At 35.1% G+C, this 21,493-nt stretch overlaps 3 protein-coding genes across 7 annotated transcripts; 2 read left to right on the forward strand and 1 right to left on the reverse strand.

Moving 5' to 3' along the window:
- Nucleotides 1-1,566: 1,566 nt before the first annotated feature.
- LOC128190321 (RNA-binding protein 39-like) lies at nucleotides 1,567-8,950 on the forward strand. Of its 5 annotated transcripts, XM_052862340.1 has the most exons (15): nucleotides 1,590-1,676; nucleotides 1,884-1,937; nucleotides 2,341-2,399; nucleotides 2,580-2,656; nucleotides 3,507-3,547; nucleotides 3,900-3,981; nucleotides 4,863-4,955; nucleotides 5,070-5,297; nucleotides 5,452-5,569; nucleotides 5,689-5,979; nucleotides 6,113-6,178; nucleotides 6,345-6,549; nucleotides 6,639-6,843; nucleotides 7,789-7,973; nucleotides 8,371-8,950. In XM_052862340.1, exons 6-15 carry the CDS (start codon nucleotides 3,965-3,967, stop codon nucleotides 8,526-8,528), a joined length of 1,566 nt encoding a protein of 521 aa, XP_052718300.1. In that variant the 5' UTR covers nucleotides 1,590-1,676; nucleotides 1,884-1,937; nucleotides 2,341-2,399; nucleotides 2,580-2,656; nucleotides 3,507-3,547; nucleotides 3,900-3,964; the 3' UTR covers nucleotides 8,529-8,950. The 5 variants fall into 5 exon arrangements, with proteins under 5 accessions (XP_052718298.1, XP_052718300.1, XP_052718302.1 ...); XM_052862342.1 differs by having other exon boundaries at nucleotides 2,341-2,656; XM_052862339.1 differs by having other exon boundaries at nucleotides 2,580-3,547.
- Nucleotides 8,951-11,577: 2,627 nt separating this feature from the next.
- LOC128190322 (pyruvate dehydrogenase [acetyl-transferring]-phosphatase 1, mitochondrial-like) lies at nucleotides 11,578-13,990 on the reverse strand. The gene has a single exon (XM_052862343.1). The coding sequence runs from the start codon at nucleotides 13,853-13,855 to the stop codon at nucleotides 12,326-12,328; it is 1,530 nt and encodes a 509-aa protein (XP_052718303.1). The 5' UTR covers nucleotides 13,856-13,990; the 3' UTR covers nucleotides 11,578-12,325.
- Nucleotides 13,991-14,038: 48 nt separating this feature from the next.
- On the forward strand, nucleotides 14,039-21,346 carry LOC128190323 (cysteine desulfurase, mitochondrial-like). The gene is made up of 13 exons (XM_052862344.1): nucleotides 14,039-14,225; nucleotides 15,495-15,592; nucleotides 15,950-16,066; nucleotides 16,262-16,399; nucleotides 16,489-16,587; nucleotides 17,150-17,243; nucleotides 17,703-17,837; nucleotides 17,939-18,096; nucleotides 19,486-19,591; nucleotides 19,890-19,971; nucleotides 20,093-20,176; nucleotides 20,340-20,429; nucleotides 20,755-21,346. Exons 1-13 carry the CDS (start codon nucleotides 14,087-14,089, stop codon nucleotides 20,816-20,818), a joined length of 1,404 nt encoding a protein of 467 aa, XP_052718304.1. The 5' UTR covers nucleotides 14,039-14,086; the 3' UTR covers nucleotides 20,819-21,346.
- Nucleotides 21,347-21,493: the final 147 nt, after the last annotated feature.

The raw sequence follows: 21,493 nt of genomic DNA on the forward strand, positions 1-21,493 counted from the left end.
TTGCAACAGCAACACTTCTAACTTTATTTCGGTATTTTTGATAACAGATAAGCATAAAAAATATTGCCTGAAATTTTGGTGGTATCGAACCCATAACATAAAACCCCTAGATATATAAGGATAGCTTATGTTAGGTACTCTAACCACTGAGACATTTCAGACACATCAAAGTGGGTTTTTTAAATATTATGTGTGACTTTTGCCACGAATTTACGGACGTATTATTTTTTCAAAACGTTCAATTGTAGGGATACAAAGTGATGTTTTTAATGTAAAGTGGGTCATCTCTCCACGTTTTTGTTGATTGAAATCCGTTGTTTTCTAATAGACCTTATTTAGAATATGAAAAAAATATGGAGCACAAACCCAGTCTATGAAAGAAAATTCTTTGAAGTTCTAAAAATGACAGAATTTGCAGGTTTTGATACGTATACGCCTGTTTGAGACAACATATTTCAAGATTGAACATTCTTTATAGGTTAAAAATCAATGATATGCAAAATATCAGTATATTGTTTTAAATGGTTTTTAAACAAATATCAAATTTATTGATATTTTAATTTTTCAGTATTGTCCGACCGTGTATGGGCATTTTACACGCTTTATCCACCCACCTTCTTTTTCACCAAAATCGTGTTCATGCCCCTTTAAATCTCCAACTCATTTGGTAATCTTCGTAAAAAATAAAGTTGCATTAATTTGAACATTGAAGGTTTAAACAAAAAAATAATAGGGCTGAATATTTGTGCTAAGAAACAAAACAAACCAGAGACAAATAAACGGATAAAATGAATCTCATTATTTACACACTGAACATTAGAAGTATGTTACGTTATCTCAGATTCAATATCAAGAAAAAATTCAGTTTTCGATACACGTATATAATAAAAGTTCTCATGAAATCATTTAGTTTCTCAGGCAAAGGGTTTTTGTTAACTTTTCTTCCGCCTGTTATTAGAATTACAATTGGTATACGTACATGTATTTGGGATTTATTTATGATCGAATAAAAAATGTACAACTTTGAAGTTCATATATAGATATATTTTAATTTATCACACAGAGTTATAGAATTTTAGAAATAATATTGCATTGTTTAAAAACAAAATGCTTCTTTAAGTTTTATTTTGTTTCCATTCCAGAATTTAAGAGATTACATTTGAAGAGACATTAAACGAATAGAAAAAAAAGAACTACAAAGATTACTTCTTACGCTATAAAATATAGTAAAAAGAAGTATATCCTCTTAAATCTCAAAGTATATTTAGCAATTGAAAGTAGATTTAGATTTTTTGTTTAAAAAAAACCCCTTATCAACAGTAAAAATCTATATATTCGAGTGATAAACAAGTTCTGCATGCAAGCCTAAAGGAATACATTTTTAATTTAATCTGACTTTACTGCTGCCCATTGAAGACATATATTAATTTTGTTACTTATTATTTTATATCGATTTCTAGTTGTTGTTCTTTTTCTTTTACAGAACTGAGTATATATATAAATGCATTATATACAATTTAAATGTATGTTGATATGCACGAATTCTTCAAAGTACGAATTGACATAATTAAAAACCGGAACTCCCTGATTTTTAATGACGACACCCCAACGTTACGCCGCCATTATCAGAAGACAAAAAGAGTACTCTTCTGCAGTACACATTTTCAGAGAAAAAGGTTAATTTTCTATGTTACAATGCCAAAGTATATTAGAAAATTATAGATTTAAATGAATAGAAGTTATAGATTAATGTTTTGAAAGATTTGCTTCCGTGATATTGCAGTACAAATCTTGATATCGGGTGTCCGTGGTTTTAACGCCTATTTAAAATTTGGCGTAACCCTTGAATACGAGCGCATTATTGAATTCTGTATCAATTTCAGATGGCAGACGATTTGGACGTAGAAGCTATGTTGGAGGCTCCTTACAGGAAGGAGGTTAGTATTGTGTTTTCTTGCTAAGTTCAATGCATTATTCGAATCACTTTTCCGTGTTCTGGTTGTTGTGAGTCTAGTATTTTTTCAGTGTCAAGTAAGTTCCTTGTGTGACCCAGGGTACGAAGCCAAATTCAGTGAAGATGGTTTGTCAAGCTTATGTTTTGAGAGGTGTCAATGCCAGCAGGACATTCTTTTTAGATTTATTACGACAATTTCAACCTTTTAGCATTTTAAGATATCCTGTGGTTTCTTCCTATAAATAAGTTTGAAACAAAAATGATGAAATCAAAAGTGTTTAGGTGAATTTTCCAACCACAATTTGAAATTAAATTTGCTTCTTGTCATCATGTCAATAGAAGTAATAAATTTTTTGTAATAAAGGTTTGTTTGGTTCTATCCATAGATGTCCATAGTACCACTTCATGTACACAACAAGTGTGAAATTCCCATGCAAGTAGAAAGGTACTGATGGTTGTACACCTCAGAGTCCAAGAAGCCGATGTTCACAATTATTTTTGCATTTCTTTTTAATATAAATTATTTCTAACGTAAATATATCTTTTGAAATGATAAATGTTTGATAATTATTGTTGCAATAATTTGTGAAAGACAACTGAATTTTGCCCCTCCCTCTCATCATAGGGTTGGCATAGCAACAGAGGACTCTTGCCAGCTAAGGGAAGACAGAAGAGAAACTGAGATCGGCTCTGACTGACGATGTACTAATTTTGCACCCCTATCTCAACTCTTTTTGTTGTGTGCTAGTAGGAATGAGAGCAAACTTTTCTTTAGAAACAGCATTCTACAGACTCGTTAAGTTTGATAATGTCTGGGAATGTTATTTCCAATATATTGAGAAAAGCAGGAATGAAAGACTAAATTGTTTCCATAGTTATTTTTGACTTTTGTGTTGAGAAGTACATTCCATTCCAGAGGTGTCTATGAGAGATAGTCTGAAAGAGTGGTTTGTGAGACTTTACTTTGCAGGTGTATTTTTTCAGATTTGTTAATCTCATTGGTACGTAAAACTTGATGTTGTAATGTATAACAAGCTTTTCAATTGCAAAAGTTTTCAAAAAGGAAGCAATTTTTCTAAATTTCATTTTCATCCACACCCATAGCATATTGTTGAAAGCATAAAAGATAAAATCAAACACCAAATGTTTTCAGATGCTAGTCATTTAATTAATTGTGAAATTTCATAGGAAATTTCTGTCATGCTGTTTCAGCCTGTTTGATATTAAGTTTTACTGTTGTTTGGATTAGTACATCTGCACAATAATGGTACAAACACAATATCTGTAAACAGAAGACTGTTTCATATTATTGAAAAGGTGGTGTAAAAATTTATATTCTATTGGATGTATAGCTTTCTGTGTAAAGAAATTTATGGCAAAAAAAAGTTGCTTGAGGAACAAAACTAAAAGCTTCAGATATTCAGTTGAAAAGCTTGTTGAATTATGGTAAGTGATCAATTATTTTGATGCCTACTAATGCATTGTTTTGTCTTTCTTTTTCTCCCTTTATTTTTGACCTGGTGTGTGACTGATTGTTTGTTTGGGACCACAGGATGACGGAAGAGGAGATGCTGATAGAGATAGAGAGAAGAGGTAAGAAGCAGATGAATATTCTTTTTTAAAGTGATTATCTTGCTATTGATTTCCACCATGGTCTATCATTGATTACAGAGTCGTGGATTGTATTAAGATGGGAGGAAGTAACATGTATGACATACTATGACGCACACATGTTTGATTTTGAAGTAGTTTCTGTTATTTACAGGAGGCCACAGTTGTTTTCATTATGCATTTCAGATTAAGCAAAGAATGCGTTCAAATGTTGGAGACCCATAAATTTCTTAAATGATGTTTAATTGTAGATGAATGGAGTAGAAAGATAACAGAAAAAGAATTAGTTTATAAAAATGAGATTTTAATGTCAAATTCTGTATGTTGTATCTAGGTAATCTCAATTTGTGGGTCCTATGAAAGGGGGATGTATATCTTGGCATTCTAAGCTGTCGAATTATGTCATTTGTGGAAAGGTATGTCTGATGACAAGGTTTTGGTTTTAACAATGTGGCATCTTATGTTTGAAATGTCATCAAGGTGGACTAAATCTCAAATTTCAACCATTGATAGTTTTTGATTTCTTATAGATTTTTGAAATTGAGCCAACTGAATTCTTGCAATTTTTTTCACAAAAATTAAAAATTTTTAAACTGTTTCTGGACCTGTCACTTAATATCTTGAATGCAAATTAGGCCACAGTATTGAATGTTAAAAAAATTCATGAGAATTGGATATAATGGGGTTAATGTAAAAAATTCTGTGAGGATGATGAAACACATTTTCAGTAGTTTAAGATGTCTTAAATTTATTGTTTGATTTAATGGAAGTGGGAGAAAAGCTGTCCAATAAAATCAGGGGCTTTATTTTGGCAAGGTTCATATATGGAGGTTTACATTAGTGTGCTCCTGAGCAAACAGGGCTAGAAATGATTATTTTTTTCCTCTGGTCTCTACCTCCAACTAGATTATTTAACTGAGAATTTTCAATATCCCACTGGACCAAATTCTATGGAAAAGCTTGCCCTTAACTTTGGGAAAGTGCTCGTCAAGAGCACTTGCCTAAACTTAAGGCAAGTGCTCTTGACGAGCACTTTCCCAAATCCAAAACCCAGGCTGCCAGGCCATTTATTATTTGTATGGAACTGGATTATTTTTAACCAAATTGATTGAATATTTCACAATGAAAAGAGTGTCATTTTATAAATGATTTATCAATACAAGAACAAATCACAAACTAACTCCTTCTGTATTGTTGTAATGCATCAATGACATCAACAAAATTCATATCATTGTAGAAGTTTTCTTCAATTGACAATGTTGGTTTAAACACTAATAAAATATTTTTTTTTATCTAGAAAAAAGAGAAGTGGAAGCAGAGACAAGGGTCGTGACAAGGACAGAGACAGGGACCGAGATAGGGATCGAGAACGTGACAGGGATCGTCGTAGGTAAGGAAAGAAATCTTGAAACTTGAATAAGTTAACACTTTAAAAATTGTGTTACATACAACTCTATCTAAGCTAAAAAAAAACATCAATCTTTACTGTTTTGTTGTGGTTTAGGAGCAGAAGTCGAGACCGTCATAGGGATGGAGACAAAGAAAGGCATAGGGGTCATGATCGACATAGAGGGCGTGACCGAGACAGAGAACGACGAGAAAAACGGCGTAGTAAAAGCCGAGAAAAACGCAGGAGGAGTCGAAGTAAATCAAAAGAACGCAAGAAAAGTCGATCCCCAGAAAGAGAAAGAAGACAGAGAAGTAACAGCAAAAGCCCCATGAGATACACAAGGTACTTTGAGAAAGGAAACACAGAGTTTGTGGCTTTTTGAAGATTCTCACTATATGTAATGAATATAAAAAATCAGACTTCTGTCATGCATATGGCAGTGAAGTTGTTGATATTTGTCAGCATCTATATTTATGAAGGGTTTTTCTATGTTTAGGCAGCCAGGTCCTGAGTTAACTCCGGAAGAAAGAGATGCAAGGACTGTTTTCTGTATGCAGCTCTCTGCCAGAATTCGCCCAAGAGACCTTGAAGAATTCTTCTCCTCTGTGGGAAAGGTTTGTGAATGTTATAATAACCTAAGATGCATAAAATATATTTATACCAAAATAAAAATTAAAAAACCATAGGAATAAGTTGAGGATCCACATTGTAATCAAACTATATTTTGTTTCAGGTCAGAGATGTGAGACTAATCATGGACAATAAAACAAGGAGGTCAAAAGGCATTTCTTATGTAGAATTCCAGGACACTGATTCTGTACCATTAGCCATTGGACTTACTAATCAGAAATTACTGGGTGTTCCTATCATAGTACAGCACTCTCAGGCTGAGAAAAACCGAGTAGGAAACCCTACAAGCATCTTAACAAAAGGAAATATTGGACCTATGAGGCTGTATGTGGGTTCTTTACACTTCAACATAACAGAGGAAATGCTCAGGGGAATATTTGAGCCATTTGGAAAGGTAATTTATACAAATTTATTTAGAACAAAATTTGGAAAAATTTGAACTGCTTTGACAATAAAAACAAAACTAATACAAGACAACAACAATATCAGTACAGTTTAGAATTGTTTTTATTTTACGGTATTTACAGATTGACGACATTAAATTGATCAGAGACCATGAAACAAACAGATCACAAGGATATGGTTTTATAACAGTAAGTACAAAAGTTAAAGATATATTGCCTGCACAAAAGGTTCTAGATTCAATTAAAGATAGATATTCGCTCTATGTTAAAAGAATTCATCATGTAATGATGACTGCCTTTCTATTACTATTGTGCAGATAAAGGCATATCTGATTTTTACTTATTTATTGTCCAGTTCCATGATTCGGAAGATGCAAAGAAAGCTTTAGAGCAGCTCAATGGGTTTGAGCTGGCTGGCCGTCCAATGAAAGTAGGCCATGTGACGGAGAGACAGGGAGAGATCCAGGGGGCTTCCATGTTGGACAGTGATGAGATGGACCGGGCAGGGATAGACTTGGGAGCCACTGGTCGCTTGCAGCTGATGGCTAAATTAGCAGAAGGTAGGGCACTTGAATGGTTTCCATACAATGAAATACCCAGGAACTTTCTTATCCTTTTGTCTACATTTTAAATTAAACAATTCTTGTAGGCACAGGTTTCCAGATACCTGAGTATGCTGTGTCAGCACTGAACATAACCCAGCAGGCACCAGGAGTTGCTAGTGCTGCACCCCCTGCTGGACCAGCCCCTAATGTGTCGGCTATACTGGGTAGTCAGGCTGCTGGACAAGATAGCACTGCCCCTCCAATAGCTACCCAATGCTTCATGTTGTCCAACATGTTTGATCCTAATGCGTGAGTATGGTTTATAAATGTAGTTCTCTTGTAAAATGCTTTATTCCAATTTTAAGTTCAATACCTACTGTAATGTATCGTGTATAATACGCACTCGTGTATAATACGCACCCCAAAGTTGACCAAAAAATGGCGAAAAAACAGCAGGTCCTATGTATAACACGCACCAAAAAATTGCGAAATATATGGCCACCATTTCTCCCAAAACTATCGATGATTCATGATAATTTTATAATCCATGCATAATTTCTTTAATTTTGTGAGCGGAAGAAAATCGACGGGCGCCTTTTTTCCAAATAACTATCGATGTTTAATGATAATTTCATAACCCAAGTGCAATTACTGTAATTTTGTGATTGGAACATGGCACAAGCGATATTTGAGTCAAAGTTCTTACAATTTTACTTAAAAAGGACGGCATGATTTACATGGGCAGTATAAAATATCATTAGACACTTCGTAAAGAGTTTCTTATACAACTGCGGAGAAGTTGAAGAGAAGAATGGCAATGGAGCTTAGTGCTTAGAAGTAATAATGTTTGCAGATATACACCAAAACAACATCAAAAGAAATGATTTAATTGATTAAATATAGTCAAACTCATTGATTGTTGTTAAATAAACATTGTGAAGAAACGTACACAGAAATAGTGTTGAGGAGAATAAATATTTCAATACATGGAAATAAAACTAAGAATAAGGTATTTCTGATGCTGTAAATTTAGTATACACTAATGCAACTTGCATAACACGCTATATTGTCAGTCACTACTCCCATGGTATCAAGAATCACGGCTTGAAAAAATGGGGTAAAATTTTAGTCCTATGTACAACACGCACCCCCAATTTTGATCAAATTTTGGCTGAAAAAAGTGCGTATTATACACGCAACATTACGGTATTCATACCCAGTATATGATAAATATCGAATCCATGTTTATTTCAGAGAGTCTCGGTCAAGCTGGGATCAGGAAATCAGGGATGATGTGATAGAAGAATGTAACAAGCATGGTGGAGTCCTACATCTGTATGTAGACAAGGCTTCACCCCAAGGAAACGTCTATGTCAAGTGTCCCACGATATCAGCAGCTGTTGCCTCCGTTAGAGCACTTCATGGGAGGTATTTTGGAGGTAAGCTATATACTGGAGAGACATATGATGGCAGATAAAAAAGAGATTGATAGAATAACTTTTTAATTGTATCATTTCTCTATTACTACTGTTTTCAAGATTTTTTTTGCCCTTTTTCACTTGCAAATGGTTTGCCCTGTTTTTATTTCGCCCGACAATGTTGTAAATAATGAAAGATAGTTTGAGACATAATAATTCGCCCAATCTTAAATTCACCTACTGACAGCGAGGGGAGGGTGAAATGGACGAAATAAAACAGGGGCAAATATTTCCCTGTATACAGTATTAAAATATTACTATGCATAGGTTTTATCTTGAATTTTTTGAGTTTCCCCATTTCATATTTTGATTTTTGATTTGAAAATGTTCTAATGAGTGATTCCCTTAATTTCTTCAGGCAAAATGATTACAGCGGCCTATGTACCCCTCCCAAACTACCACTCCCTGTTCCCTGACGCAGTGAGAGCCAATCAGCTGCTGCTTCCGTCGACCCAGGCGCTACAGGCCGGATTCCCCAGCACCATGTTCCCCGCCATGCAGCCTGTCATCAGATAGCTGTGTGTGTTACCCATCCATTTTATCAAAACGGATCCAAGTCATTACAGAAGAGAACTGTACACAGAATGGACCTCATGTGGTCATTAATCATCTAATAAAACTGGGGGTGGGGGGTTATGTCATCATGATCATTTGTATTGATTGAATCTACATGGTATTATGCTCATGGTTTGTAAACTAATTTTACATTTTCTTGATGAACAATTGTATAATTGATTCAGCTCTGTATTGTTTTAATGTGATTTTACCTTTATGAGGCTCACGTTTAACCCAACTTTTAATTAAGATTGGGAGACGATCATCGTAGTTGAAATTCAGTCATCTACAAAATGAATGATGTGCATTCTAAATCAAAGATGAATCAGCTGGAATATCTTTTATTATGGAAACCCAATGGAAAATAAAAAATCCAAAAACTATTGTGTTTATTAAGTGTTTTGAATGTGTTTACAAATGTACATTTATTAGAATAAGGCCATAATAATTTGTTTGGAATTGTCTCCGGTCTCATTTGAAATACCTCTAACTTATTAGCAAAAAATATTTACTGTTGTAAAAAAAACTATTGTAGATTTGGTTGTTGATAAATCAGTTCATTAAAGTGCAATATCAAATAAGCTGTTTTGATATGAACATTAATCACAAAAATGAATCCTTTAAACTGATTTTCAATTGATGCTTATAAATATTATTGTAACCAGTGTATATGATTATATAAAAAATCTACGTTTATCAAGATAAAAGTGGTTTGGTATTGTCAGAATTTAGAACAACACTCGGAAGGAACACTATGGATAGGATATCTGAAGTCGGTCATGTTCTGAATTGATGGATATATTACGTCAGTTTAAGATCTTAATGGGGTATCTGTGTTATAACATCAGTTCAGGGTCTTGATGGGATATTTGTTGTCGGTCCATGATCTTGATGGGATATCTGAAATCAGTTCTTGTTCTTGATGGAAAATCTGGCATGGTCCATGCTCTTGATGGGAAATCTGACGTCAGTTCTTATTGTTGATGGGAAATCTGACGTGGTCCATGCTCTATATTTATATAGTGTTGTGTTGTGCATGTACTATGCCTAAATAGTAGTCAGGGTTTGATACATGGTGCACGAGCCGGTACTTACACTATTTGGGGTGTTTAGATTCTATGTGAGCGAGTTTCACCACTTGCTTCCTCATGCTTTTTCCCCATATGTAAGAAGATTTATTCAGTTCCTCCTCCCTGAAACGGACACTATTGTGGTTTCAGTAATGTGCATCAAGTACCAACTATAGTGGATTTGGTTGTTGATAAATCAATTCATTGAAGTGCAATATCAAATAAGCTGTTTTGATATGATCATTAATCACAAAAATGAATCCTTTAAACTGATTTTCAATTGATGCCCACAAATATTAAAGTAACCAGTGTATATGATTATATAAACAGACATATACTGAGCACTAATGCATGGTATTCTGTCAAAGATGGTTTTGTATGGTGTCCGGAAAGGGCCTTTTGCATTAGAGCATCAACGCGTTCAGATAAACAAGCCGTTGCACTAACACACAACACCCAGTCGCACTAACACAACTTTTCAAGATTCACAGTCTAGTAGGAAGTCGTGTCCGGAAATATCAGACTGTGCATGTAGGTTTTAATAAAATTCTTAATTCTATCACAAAAATATACACTGTACATAATATCATCACATGTTACAAATTCAAATAAGGTGCTCTGTATATTACCAAAACAAAGAAATTTTAAAAGTACAATTTCAGGAATATATCATGTCATGAATATATAATTGTTGAATTTATGAATTATAATAAACATTGAAGGTAAAGTTATCAAATGGTAGAGATATATATATATATATATATATATATATATATATATATATATATATATATATATATATATATATATATATTTCAATGTACATTTCATTTATTTTTCATCCATGCTTTCATGCAGGCTTACATATTTCAGCATGAGCAGGCTTATATTTCTGGACACGACTTCCTACTAGACTGTGTAACTGGCAAAGTTGTGTTAGTGTGACGACATGTAGTGCAACGGCATGTTTTGCAAAGTTGCATTAGCGTGACAGCATGTTGTGTGATAGCGAGACGGTGTGTTGTGTTAGTGTGATGGCGCATTGTGTGTTAGCGCGGTGTCGTGTTGTGCAAAGTTGTGTTAGCGCCTAGGCGCATTGTGAGAAGTTGTTTCAGAGCGACAGTGCATTTATCTGAACACAATGTTGCGCTGACGCAAATGGCTCTATCCGGACACCTTAGTCAACAGACTGTTTGGCCATTCTGTTCAAATGTTCTACGTCAATGCAGTATTTGTTAATGTTATTTGCAAAAAATATTTTACAATACATGGCACACTACCGCCAGTTATGTTTTTTTGTGATGCTTACTTAACCTTCACTATCTAAATAAACCAACGAAAGATTTTTAATTGAACCACTAAAAGGTGTCTATTGTTTAAAAAAATCAAACAATCTCCTCAATTAAATATAATCATTCAATTCAAATGATGATGGCATTCACTGAATAAATGCAGCAGTGTTAATTTGACTTCTGTTTATGTGAAATTTGAACCTCTCACTTGAAACATACTGTAGCACTAGGTAAAGATATTTAACATTTATCTATGCTTTAAATAAACAAGCTACCTAGTCTCTGATTACAGCCTGGAATGTCATTTGCTGTTATTTACCGGGTATATCAATCCAAGAACCCTACATTTAAAATGAACCAGGAACAACAGAACTTAAATATCTAGTTGATTGAAGGATTTATTTCAAGTCCACATTTTTCCATTTAAAGTGGTGCACCTGTTATTTGTATGCAGGTATATATTAAGCGTTGAAGTTAGAATAACCATAGCTTTTTAGAAGGAATGTGTATTTAGCTTCAATGATGCAGCAATCACCCCATTTTCAGTAGAATAATCTAAAAATCGATCAATCCATGCACAGCACGGTAATTGGTGCATATCAGCTTACCAAATTTTAAAAATGCCACTTGACTTGTCATGAATAGAAAAACAGGTCATGGTGTTTTATTTTGAGCTCATAAACATCATGAACAGAGAATGCAATATTTAAAGTGAGGGCAATTCATAACTTAACAGAGAATTTATCACATCATCCTGAAAGTTATAACTTGATTTAAATTCAAGGTTATTAGATGACACTCCAAATTTTTTCAAGATGGATATTTTCCCGAACTTAAAAACAGTCTATGATAAAAATGATAAAAAATACAGTGTACATACAAATTAAGAGGCTTTCCTGGGGGGCCCACAAAAGAAATCCACCCGACTGCCTGTGCTTGATTTTAAGGTACATGTACTAACTACCAGGTATCTTAAGACATAAACACAATGTTAAGCATTTCCAGAAACAATTTATTATTAAGATCATTGTAAAAATTGGGGAAATTTACAATGATGTAACGGTACATTTGATTTCACCGATTTCCTTTAAATTCATACAATAATTCAAGAAATTTTCATCCTGATTGAATTTTGTACAATGTAACTTGTCTCCATTCTAGAACGTAGGAACATATTAAAAATCTGATTGCATATATTCCACTGCATTCATGAATTGAGCACAAAGAATTTTAAAAGACAGCATTAACAATTCAAAGCAGGGACATATATAAGTCAGTATATACGTCCCTGTTTGAAGCCATCTTAATATATATATCTCATAAAAGAGTATTTTAGTGTCACATATCACAAGCATCTCTCAATATGACAAGCACAACCAAACCATCATTCATGCAATCATTTCTTAATAATGCCATCAGAAACATTTTTGTCCTTAATATAATCACTGTCAAAGAAAATAACAGACACTGTCATGTCGTCCCTCTGGGTCCGACACACATTGTCAGGTAGGGAGAGGTAGTATGAGATCTGTCGGTGTTCCGGACCCAGAGCATTGCGAATCAAGTGCGTGGCAGCATTGTCGTCAATGCTCCTGTTTGCAAGCTTTGTCTTCCTCTCTACAAGGTAACGGTTCATTGATTTGAGATTCATATTAGTATCTATTTGAGGGTCTATCAATATCTGTTTCCCATCAATATGACCAGCCACAAGTTTGACCACTTTTTCTGGAGTTAACATGTCAAACAGTCCATCAGAGGCAAGCACCAAGAATTTGTCTTTAGGAGTGAGCTTGTGTTTTATCACCTCTGGCTCAGATATTAAATAGGGTGGGGTTTTATAATTTGGGGGCACAACTCTATTGTCATAATACCCACGCACTTCATGATTTGTATTAAAATACCTCTCCAATTCTTTTACTTCTGTGAGGGATAATTTATAACGCAAGTCACCAAATGCTCTCAATGGAGCCAATTCGCCAAACAGACGATTATTTCTTATAATGTTAGTGGACTCATTCTTGTGTTGATCCAAGATTCGGCGAATTTCAGATGCATTGTGAGCATCATGAGCATAGGAAAGAGGGACAGCAGCATACTCCGATTCCTGAACTTTGACACCAAGAACCGCCCGACAATCACCGAGATTAGCCACATAAAGGTCTGTTCCATCAATGTAAGAAACCAGGGCGCAAGAACCAGCCATAGCAGAAAAAAGAGAATCGGAGTGGAATTCCTTGTTACTCTCTGAGGGAATGCCCTCTTGAATTATATCATGATCTAATCTAACGAATGCATCTTTCAGATGCTGTTCTATGCTGGTTGGTTCATGAGCTGCTAGAGATTCTTGTGCATACTTCATTATTGCACGCATATATAAACGTTTGGAACGCTCAGAGTAGGTTTCTTTTTGATACCAGTTTACCAAGTTGTTCATTCCCAGTTTTCCTGTAATTATGTCCTCAAGAAGACTATAGTCAGCAAATGAAATAGCTATGTAATGGAACAGTCGCTCACTGACAGTACTCGAACACCCACATCCTCCATGTCCATCATAAACACCAAACAAAAACTCAGATGGCCCAAGACTGGCATAACCATCTCTGTCCTCAATCGGATCATTGGCAGCCAATCTGTTAATGTCTACACTTTTAACTGCACCTTCTTGAATTTCGAATCTTCTTTGCTCTAGTTCCAGAATGGATGTCACTTGCTGGGGTGATAATTTTGCGGAAGACTCCAAATCTGGTTTTGTCACAGATTTAAATGATACCAAAACACGACTTCTGTTTCGTTTGAGGTTTTTTGGGGTGACATGGTATTTACACGACTGCAAAACATGAAACTGGGATTTGTCCAAGGTCACTCTCGCATCATTAAACGTTGTAAAAGAAACGCCTCGCCTAAAGGCGGCACATGCCCTGATCATAATTCTTTGACCTGTCACGATTTCTGCAGTCTATTCGTTGTCAATTCACCAATCATTTAAAAAAGTTATAATGCGATTCTCTATGAATGCCAGTTTGATTCTCACAACAATAATCATTAACTTGTTCTTCAAACTATTCGGAATATCTAAATGGGTCAAATAAATGAACAAATTATCTAATTTCTGCACAACTTCCGGTAGAATCTAAACAAGCAGAGTGTCGTAATCATAATGGCACACACATCGAAAGTTTTTCCAATTGTGGTTCAAAGATGTTTATTACGATTCCCACGCGGCCTGCAAAGATGTCCAAATGTTCGCCAAATTCATCTGGACATAGAGAAGGCTTCTGCCGCAACTGCCGCTGCAGGTCAGTTCAGTCAAGCAGTAAACCTGTTTTATAACGTGAAAAACCATGCCGTGTTGTTATATATAGAAACTATAGACTGTTTACTAACAGGATGCTGTAATGTTAATTGCGCATCGAGTTGTTATTGAAGGATGTTTTGCAGCGTTCGAACTATGGAAGACTAAGCTCAATGAACTTTATCATTCAATCCATGACCCAACATCCTAATTTGACATTGAGAATGAGATTGACATAAGATGTGAATGACGATATTACAGATCCTTATTTAACATTCAGATCAGTCAAACTGATAGCTGATTTAAAAGTTTTGTCTTCAGTATTAACCATATACTGATAATATTTAAACGGCCTGTTGGACCTAGCGAAGATTTAAAAAAAGTGCAGTTTGATATTGATAGAACAAATTTTATTTGAAACCCACACAGTATGGTCCGCTTGGTTGCCTACTCCAATCATTAGCCAAAGTTAAACTAAACGTCGCCTACTCAGTCTATATTATGACGTCATGTTTCATACGTAAAACGTAAAGTTTTGTCTTTGGAAATAGTCTATTTTTTCTTTCATTCTTTATCAATTTAACTCATTTGTTAACTACCAGTAATAAATTTTAATACTTTATTCAGTATCTAAAAGATCAGTTTCTTGGTGTTAATGTTTTTATTTTCCATCTGATAATTTGTTAAGACATACATAGAACTAATCGTGTTTCTTGATTGAAGCACTATTGAAACTTATTTGGTTTCCACTTTAATTTAAAAGTTGGAGAGTCTTTAATCGAGTTTACGAATTTTAAATAAATAAGTGCCAGTCAATCAATGATGGAGCTATCTTTTTAATAACAAAATAGCGGCCAATATGGTGGCAGCCAGGCTGGAAGAAATTTTTTATGCCCATAGTACCCCTGATTCAACTCTCACTTTTTACTGATTTTCTTACATATATTTGTTACCATTAATTCTTGCTTCGCATTCAGTATTGAATAAACCAGAAAGAATTTTTTTGCAAGTCTCACATTATTTGTATCTCTAATTTAATATGAGAATAACAGTTGACTTGTTCACTAATATTTTGAAAACCATAGATTTTACAATCATATTCCCAGGTGAATAAAAAGACCCAACCACGTCAACCTTGATTTATAAGTATCCTTCATATATTGAATTTTTTTTGGGTCCCATGGAGTCCGAGATAACAAAGTTTGACTGTATATATAAAAGTAAACAAGTAGACAGAGAAGTGGTTGTATTCAGTGTGTGTATATTTTTACAGTGAAGCCAAGGATACCTCACCTGGAGGAAGAGAGAAAGGACATGCCTGACAAGAACACCAGGCCTCTCTATCTTGATGCACAGGCAACAACTTCTCTTGTAAGTTGAATTGTAGGGTCACAAATTGATGAGTTTCGGAATAAAAATTAGCTTTACATAATGATTAATTGTGCACTGTTAATTTATAGCTACAAGTGTTAAGATCAAAAATTGAAATGAATGTTAGTGTATCTGTGGTAATGACATACTGGTACTTTTGATACCTGCATTTGCATATTATTTACTTGCAACAATTTTAGCATGCCATTTACTGGTATGTTACGTATAACTTTATTTGAACATATCCGACATTATCCGTACATGTTATCGGTAATTGATGGAGAAGGAATTTTTTTGTCCTGTCTTTTTCATTGAGCAGCAACATTCTGGTTTGATTATTTATAATTAATGTTACAGGACCCTCGTGTCCTCGATGCTATGTTGCCCTACTTTGTGACTCAGTATGGGAACCCTCACTCACGCACCCATGCTTATGGCTGGGAGAGTGAGGCGGCAGTGGAACATGCACGAAAGGTACCGGTATATAAAATGAATTTACAGAAAATTCTTATCAATTACTGTATCAGCTGTTTATTCCAAAATTGAAGCTTGCTTCCATTGCATTTTCTGAACACCATATGACATTGTGGAATAGGTGCACTGAAGTGTGCACTTAATTCTGTTTTTGGTCTTATTTTATTGATTATCACTGAAATTGTCATTTGATAGCAAGTGGCTATGGTAATTGGTGCTGATCCAAGGGAGGTAATTTTTACAAGCGGTGCAACAGAGTCCAACAATATAGCAGTCAAGGGTTGTGCTCGATTCTACAAGTCAAAGAAGAACCATATAATCACAACACAAACAGTGAGTTTCCTATTGGTATCCATGTTTGACACCAGCCGTTGAGTATTTCTGATGGTCCAGGGCCTGTAGAAGTTAAATTGATTTTACAGGAACACAAGTGTGTGCTGGATTCCTGTAGAGCTTTGGAGATGGAGGGATTCAGGGTGACATACCTCCCCGTACAGAAGAATGGGCTGATTGATCTCAAGGTGAGTGGCCCAGGAGTCAAGGGAAGGGTAGGAACACTTGAATGTCAGTAGGAAAGAAGTAATGCTCTCTTGTTTGGTAACTGTGATCAAGAATTTTTTATGGGATAATATTTATGATTTCCATCTATCAAAAATATTGTCTGAGGGTTATGACAGTACTACAGGGGTAAAGATTCCTAAAATGTGTTTTTGTTAATGCAGTAAGGTGGTGATAAATTTTGTCAAACTAAAGCGATTGTGAAATTTGATAACATTTCCCTTTTTATAGCATCATAGCTAATTGTGCCTCACATGAAATTCCCATGAAAGTTACTTCACACTTCATGTGTAGCAAAAAAATATACCATATAAACTGACCAAGAAATTCACTTCAAATGAAAATCATTTGAATGCTTTTTACGTGTGAATTTCGTGTGAAATTTTCCTCTTAATTTCTTGAGATGTGCAATTGGTTATGTTCTTTATAAATTTATACAAATATCAAAGCATATACCATGCCATTTTCTTGTTGATGAAAACAGTTGAATTCACAGGTACATGTATCTTTGTGTCTCTTGGTTAGGTCCTAGAGAATTCAATGACAGAGGACACCGTCCTAGTTTCTGTGATGACTGTGAACAATGAGATCGGTGTCGAGCAGCCTGTAGCAGAAATTGGTATGCTAATACTGTAAACATATTGCTAAATGTCAAGCATATATGTATGTGAATACAGTAAAACACAGTTATAATGAACACTTTTATAATGAATTAACGCTTACTGCAAAATGATTCTCATCCATGACTTTATTTCATGAACTTAATTGATAATATAAGGAATTATGCTTACGGTATTTCTATCAAAGAAAAATTGTCCATTCCTGGCACTAATAAACATGTTTTACTGAAGGTACATTTAATAATGTGCTAAATCAGATCTATGCTAACATGTTTGACAATCAATGTCCTTCAAGTATAGTAAATATATGTTTACAGTAATCTGAGAACAGTCTTGTTATTGATTTTTTTTCATATAGTGCTAACATTCTCTGTCATTCTGTCTCTCTTTTAAGGAAGCAAAGTTTTTTAATTTTCTAAAAATAAAATGCCCTTAGACAATTGTATTTTTTTTTGTAGGAGAGCTGTGTAGATCTAGGAAGATATTTTTTCACACTGATGCTGCGCAGGCCGTGGGTAAAATCCCCATCAACGTCAACGACATGAAGATTGACCTGATGTCCATCAGTGGTCACAAGTTGTATGGACCAAAAGGTTTGTATTGTCAAACAGGTGCCCTCTGTTATAGATGAATATTCATCACCAGCATAAGAAGTGACAAGAACTGATGGTTCACCTACTTTGTGTTGTTACAGGTATTGGAGCTTTGTACGTCAGGAGGCGTCCGAGAGTGAGGATTGAGGCCCCACAGAGCGGTGGGGGGCAAGAGCGAGGCATGAGGAGTGGAACCGTTCCCACACCCCTGGTGGTTGGACTTGGTTCTGCTTGTGAAGTGGCGATGCAGGAAATGGAGGTAAGGAATGCATTGATTTAAGATATTAATCAAATTTTTTGGATCATTTACTAAAATAACTTTGTAAATGCAAAAATGTCACATTTTAATTATGAAACAACATCACAGTGTTCTTGTTATACCCCCCGCAAACGAAGTTTGGGGGGGTATATAGGAATCACCTTGTCCGTCCGTCCGTCTGTCTGTTCGATTCGTGTCCGGTCCATATCTTTCTTAAGGAAAAACATTAGAAGTTCTTACTTCACACAAAGATTGCTTATGAGCTAAGGGTGTGTAATGACCTTGAACCAAGGTCATTCGGGCAAGGTCAAGGTCACTGGCAGAAAAAGTGCAAAATTCGTGTCCGGTCCATATCTTTCTTATTGAGAAACATTAGAAGTTCTTACTTCACGCAAAGAATGCCTATGACCTAAGGGTGTGTCATGACTTTGAACCAAGGTCATTCGGGCAAGGTCAAGGTCACCAACAGAAAAAGTGCAAAATTCGTGTCCGGTCCATATCTTTTTTATGGAGAAACATTGGAAGTTTTAACTTCACACAAAGATTGCTAATGACCTTAGGGTGTGTCATGACCTTAACCCAAGGTCATTCGGGCAAGGGCAAGGTCACTGACAAAAAATTGCAAAATTCGTGTCCGGTCCATATCTTTTTAATGGAGAAACATTGGAAGTTCTTACTTCACACAAAGATTGCTTATGACCTAAGGGTGTGTCATGACCTTGACCCAAGGTAATTTGGACAAGGTCAAGGTCAATGGCAGAAAAAAGTGCAAAATTCTTGTCCGGTCCATATCTTTCTTATGGAGAAACATTGGAAGTTCTCAATTCACACAAAGATTGCTTATAAGCTAAGGGTTTGTCATGACCTTGACCCAAGGTCGTTTGGGCAAGGTCAAGGTCACTTACAGAAAAGTATAAAACTTGTGTCCAGTCCATATCTTTCTAATGGACAAATATTGGAAGTTCTTAATTCACATCTAGAATGCTTATAACCTGAGAGTATGTCATGACCTTGACCAAAGGTCAATTGAGGAAGTTCAAGGTCATTGTTAAAAAAAAATCGGGCTCAGTATACCAATAATTCAAAATGTTTATATTAAGTGGCTGCTTGACATGTGGAATTTCGTTTGATTCGAGTCATGTTTGTTAACATACTTGCATTAACAGTTAACTTGAACTAAAATGGAATTTAAAGACATTAACAGTTTTCAAAAATAGAGCAGTTGTTATTTATAGAAAATGGACGATGAAATAGATTCATCCAATATTTTCTATAATAGAAAAAATACATGAGTTATGATTTTTCTTAGCGGGGGGTATCAATTGTGAGCTTGCTCACAGTACCTCTAGTTAAAGATACACAGCTAACAATTACTGTTGTTTGTTGTAGTATGATCATTCCCGAATCAAGACTCTCTCAGACCGTCTGGTGAACAAAATTCAGGCAGCACTACCCATGGTGATAAGGAATGGAGATCCTGAAAAATCATATCCAGGTGTGAATTTGTTCTTATATGAATGAGTGACATCACTAAAAGTTAATATCATCAGCAAGATAAAAATTAGTGATATACAAATGTAATTGATATTGAGATATGCACATAGTCTGTCTAAGGTTGGGATATCTATATTTCGTAAGGACACAAGAAAATTATGTCGTTTATTATTCACATGCTCATACTTGTTTGATATTCACTTGAGATGCCTAAAGTTGGGATATCAATAACCTGTAAGGACACGGCAACAGTATTAAGTATTATGAATAATTATGATGAAATGTACTTATTGTTCTAGGTTGTGTGAATCTTTCGTTTGCCTTTGTGGAGGGAGAAAGTCTTTTGATGGCTCTGAAGGACATTGCTTTGTCCTCTGGAAGGTAATTCTTCTCCCCTGTAAAGTACACGTTACAAGTAGTGCTGTATTGTTCTGGGACACATTGCTCCTCTTGTTGCTGTATGTTATTTCCCCCTGTATTACACACTGCTCCTGTTTTACAGTGCCTGTACATCCGCATCCCTGGAACCATCCTATGTACTCAGAGCTGTCGGCGCTGATGAAGATTTGGCCCATTCCTCCATTAGGTATGAAACAAAATACCATCAACTTTTACATCTATCATTATGTATCAACTGCATTTGCAATTATATAATGTGAAATAACCCATACCGAAAAAGTGCAAGACATGGATTATTTTAGTTTTATATGAATGTTTACAAACATGTATCTTGACAATGTTGACTCCAGGTTTGGTATTGGACGATTTACAACTGAAGCAGAAATTGATTACACAGCTGAGAAGTGCATTGAACATGTCAGTAGGCTGCGAGAAATGAGGTACGTCATTTACCGTCAGATATATATGATACATATCTCTGTCAGTTACATATTGTCAGATATATGACATATGCCTCTGTCTGATATCCAAGATGCATTCTTCTGTCAAATAAGATATCTAAGATGCATGTGTACATGTATATACACAAAGTGCAGCTGTACATGGAAATTGACATAGCAAGTTAAACTGATTACTGATATTAATGTTAGTTTTTGTTATCTTCAATTGTTAATTCACAGAATAAATGATATGCAAGTTGTGTCTGCCATTGATTTGTATTAATTCCACATGATAAGTTTTCAATGTGTTTCTTTGATTTATCAGCCCGCTGTGGGAAATGTCCCAGGAAGGAATTGATATTAAAACAATCCAGTGGTCCCAGCACTGATTTTCCAGATGTGCTCACTCTATACAAACTCCACACCTATATCTGGCCCAGCAATGTTGTGTTGAAGGTGGACTTATTGTGCTGTTATATCCTCACAGCTACCAGTTCCTGTCACGCTACAGTGAATCTTTTGTTGTTAGTTGCACATCTTCTGAGGATTTCATGGAATACTTGTTAAATTCACATTTTCTTAGGACAAAGTGGTTTATTTGTGTTAAAATTTTTGATATTTATTTCATTGTACCTGTGAAAAGTATTTAATGGTGCATTTATACATATTTTGCCAATTAATCAAAATAATGTTATCCAGCAATAGAACTTTGTTGGCATGCAAATGTAAACAGCTTAAGAGTGTTTTTGTCTATCTTTTTAAAATGAATTGGCTTGGTCATGCCTAAAGGTAATTTTTCGTCATTTATAGTCACAGATAATAACTGTATCAGAATCTACCATTTACAAACCGGTATGTGTATGCTGTATGGTATGCAATGTTGTTGATATTACTAATAAATTATGATGGACAATTTCTGAAGAGTATTGAAAATTTCTGCTACATATGACTTATTGACCCTCTTTTAAAAGTGGTAATCTCTCTAGGATACCTGGTAAATGATAATGATTCCTTAAATCAAGTCAAAGGTGATTTCTGTCAAATGGTTGAGATCCCACAATGTG

The sequence above is a fragment of the Crassostrea angulata genome, chromosome 6 (genome assembly GCF_025612915.1).
Source record: "Crassostrea angulata isolate pt1a10 chromosome 6, ASM2561291v2, whole genome shotgun sequence".
NCBI lineage: Eukaryota > Metazoa > Mollusca > Bivalvia > Ostreida > Ostreidae > Magallana > Magallana angulata.

Coding starts and splice junctions, on each gene's coding strand:
- LOC128190321 (XM_052862338.1), top strand. CDS start 1,884: ATGGCAGACGATTTGGACGTAGAAGCTATGTTGGAGGCTCCTTACAGG. Junction 6,179..6,344: donor AAGGATATGGTTTTATAACA/GTAAGTACAAAA, acceptor TTTATTGTCCAG/TTCCATGATTCGGAAGATGC. Junction 6,844..7,788: donor AACATGTTTGATCCTAATGC/GTGAGTATGGTT, acceptor TGTTTATTTCAG/AGAGTCTCGGTCAAGCTGGG.
- LOC128190322 (XM_052862343.1), bottom strand. CDS start 13,855: ATGATCAGGGCATGTGCCGCCTTTAGGCGAGGCGTTTCTTTTACAACG.
- LOC128190323 (XM_052862344.1), top strand. CDS start 14,087: ATGGCACACACATCGAAAGTTTTTCCAATTGTGGTTCAAAGATGTTTA. Junction 16,067..16,261: donor CAGTGGAACATGCACGAAAG/GTACCGGTATAT, acceptor GTCATTTGATAG/CAAGTGGCTATGGTAATTGG. Junction 16,400..16,488: donor ATATAATCACAACACAAACA/GTGAGTTTCCTA, acceptor TTGATTTTACAG/GAACACAAGTGTGTGCTGGA.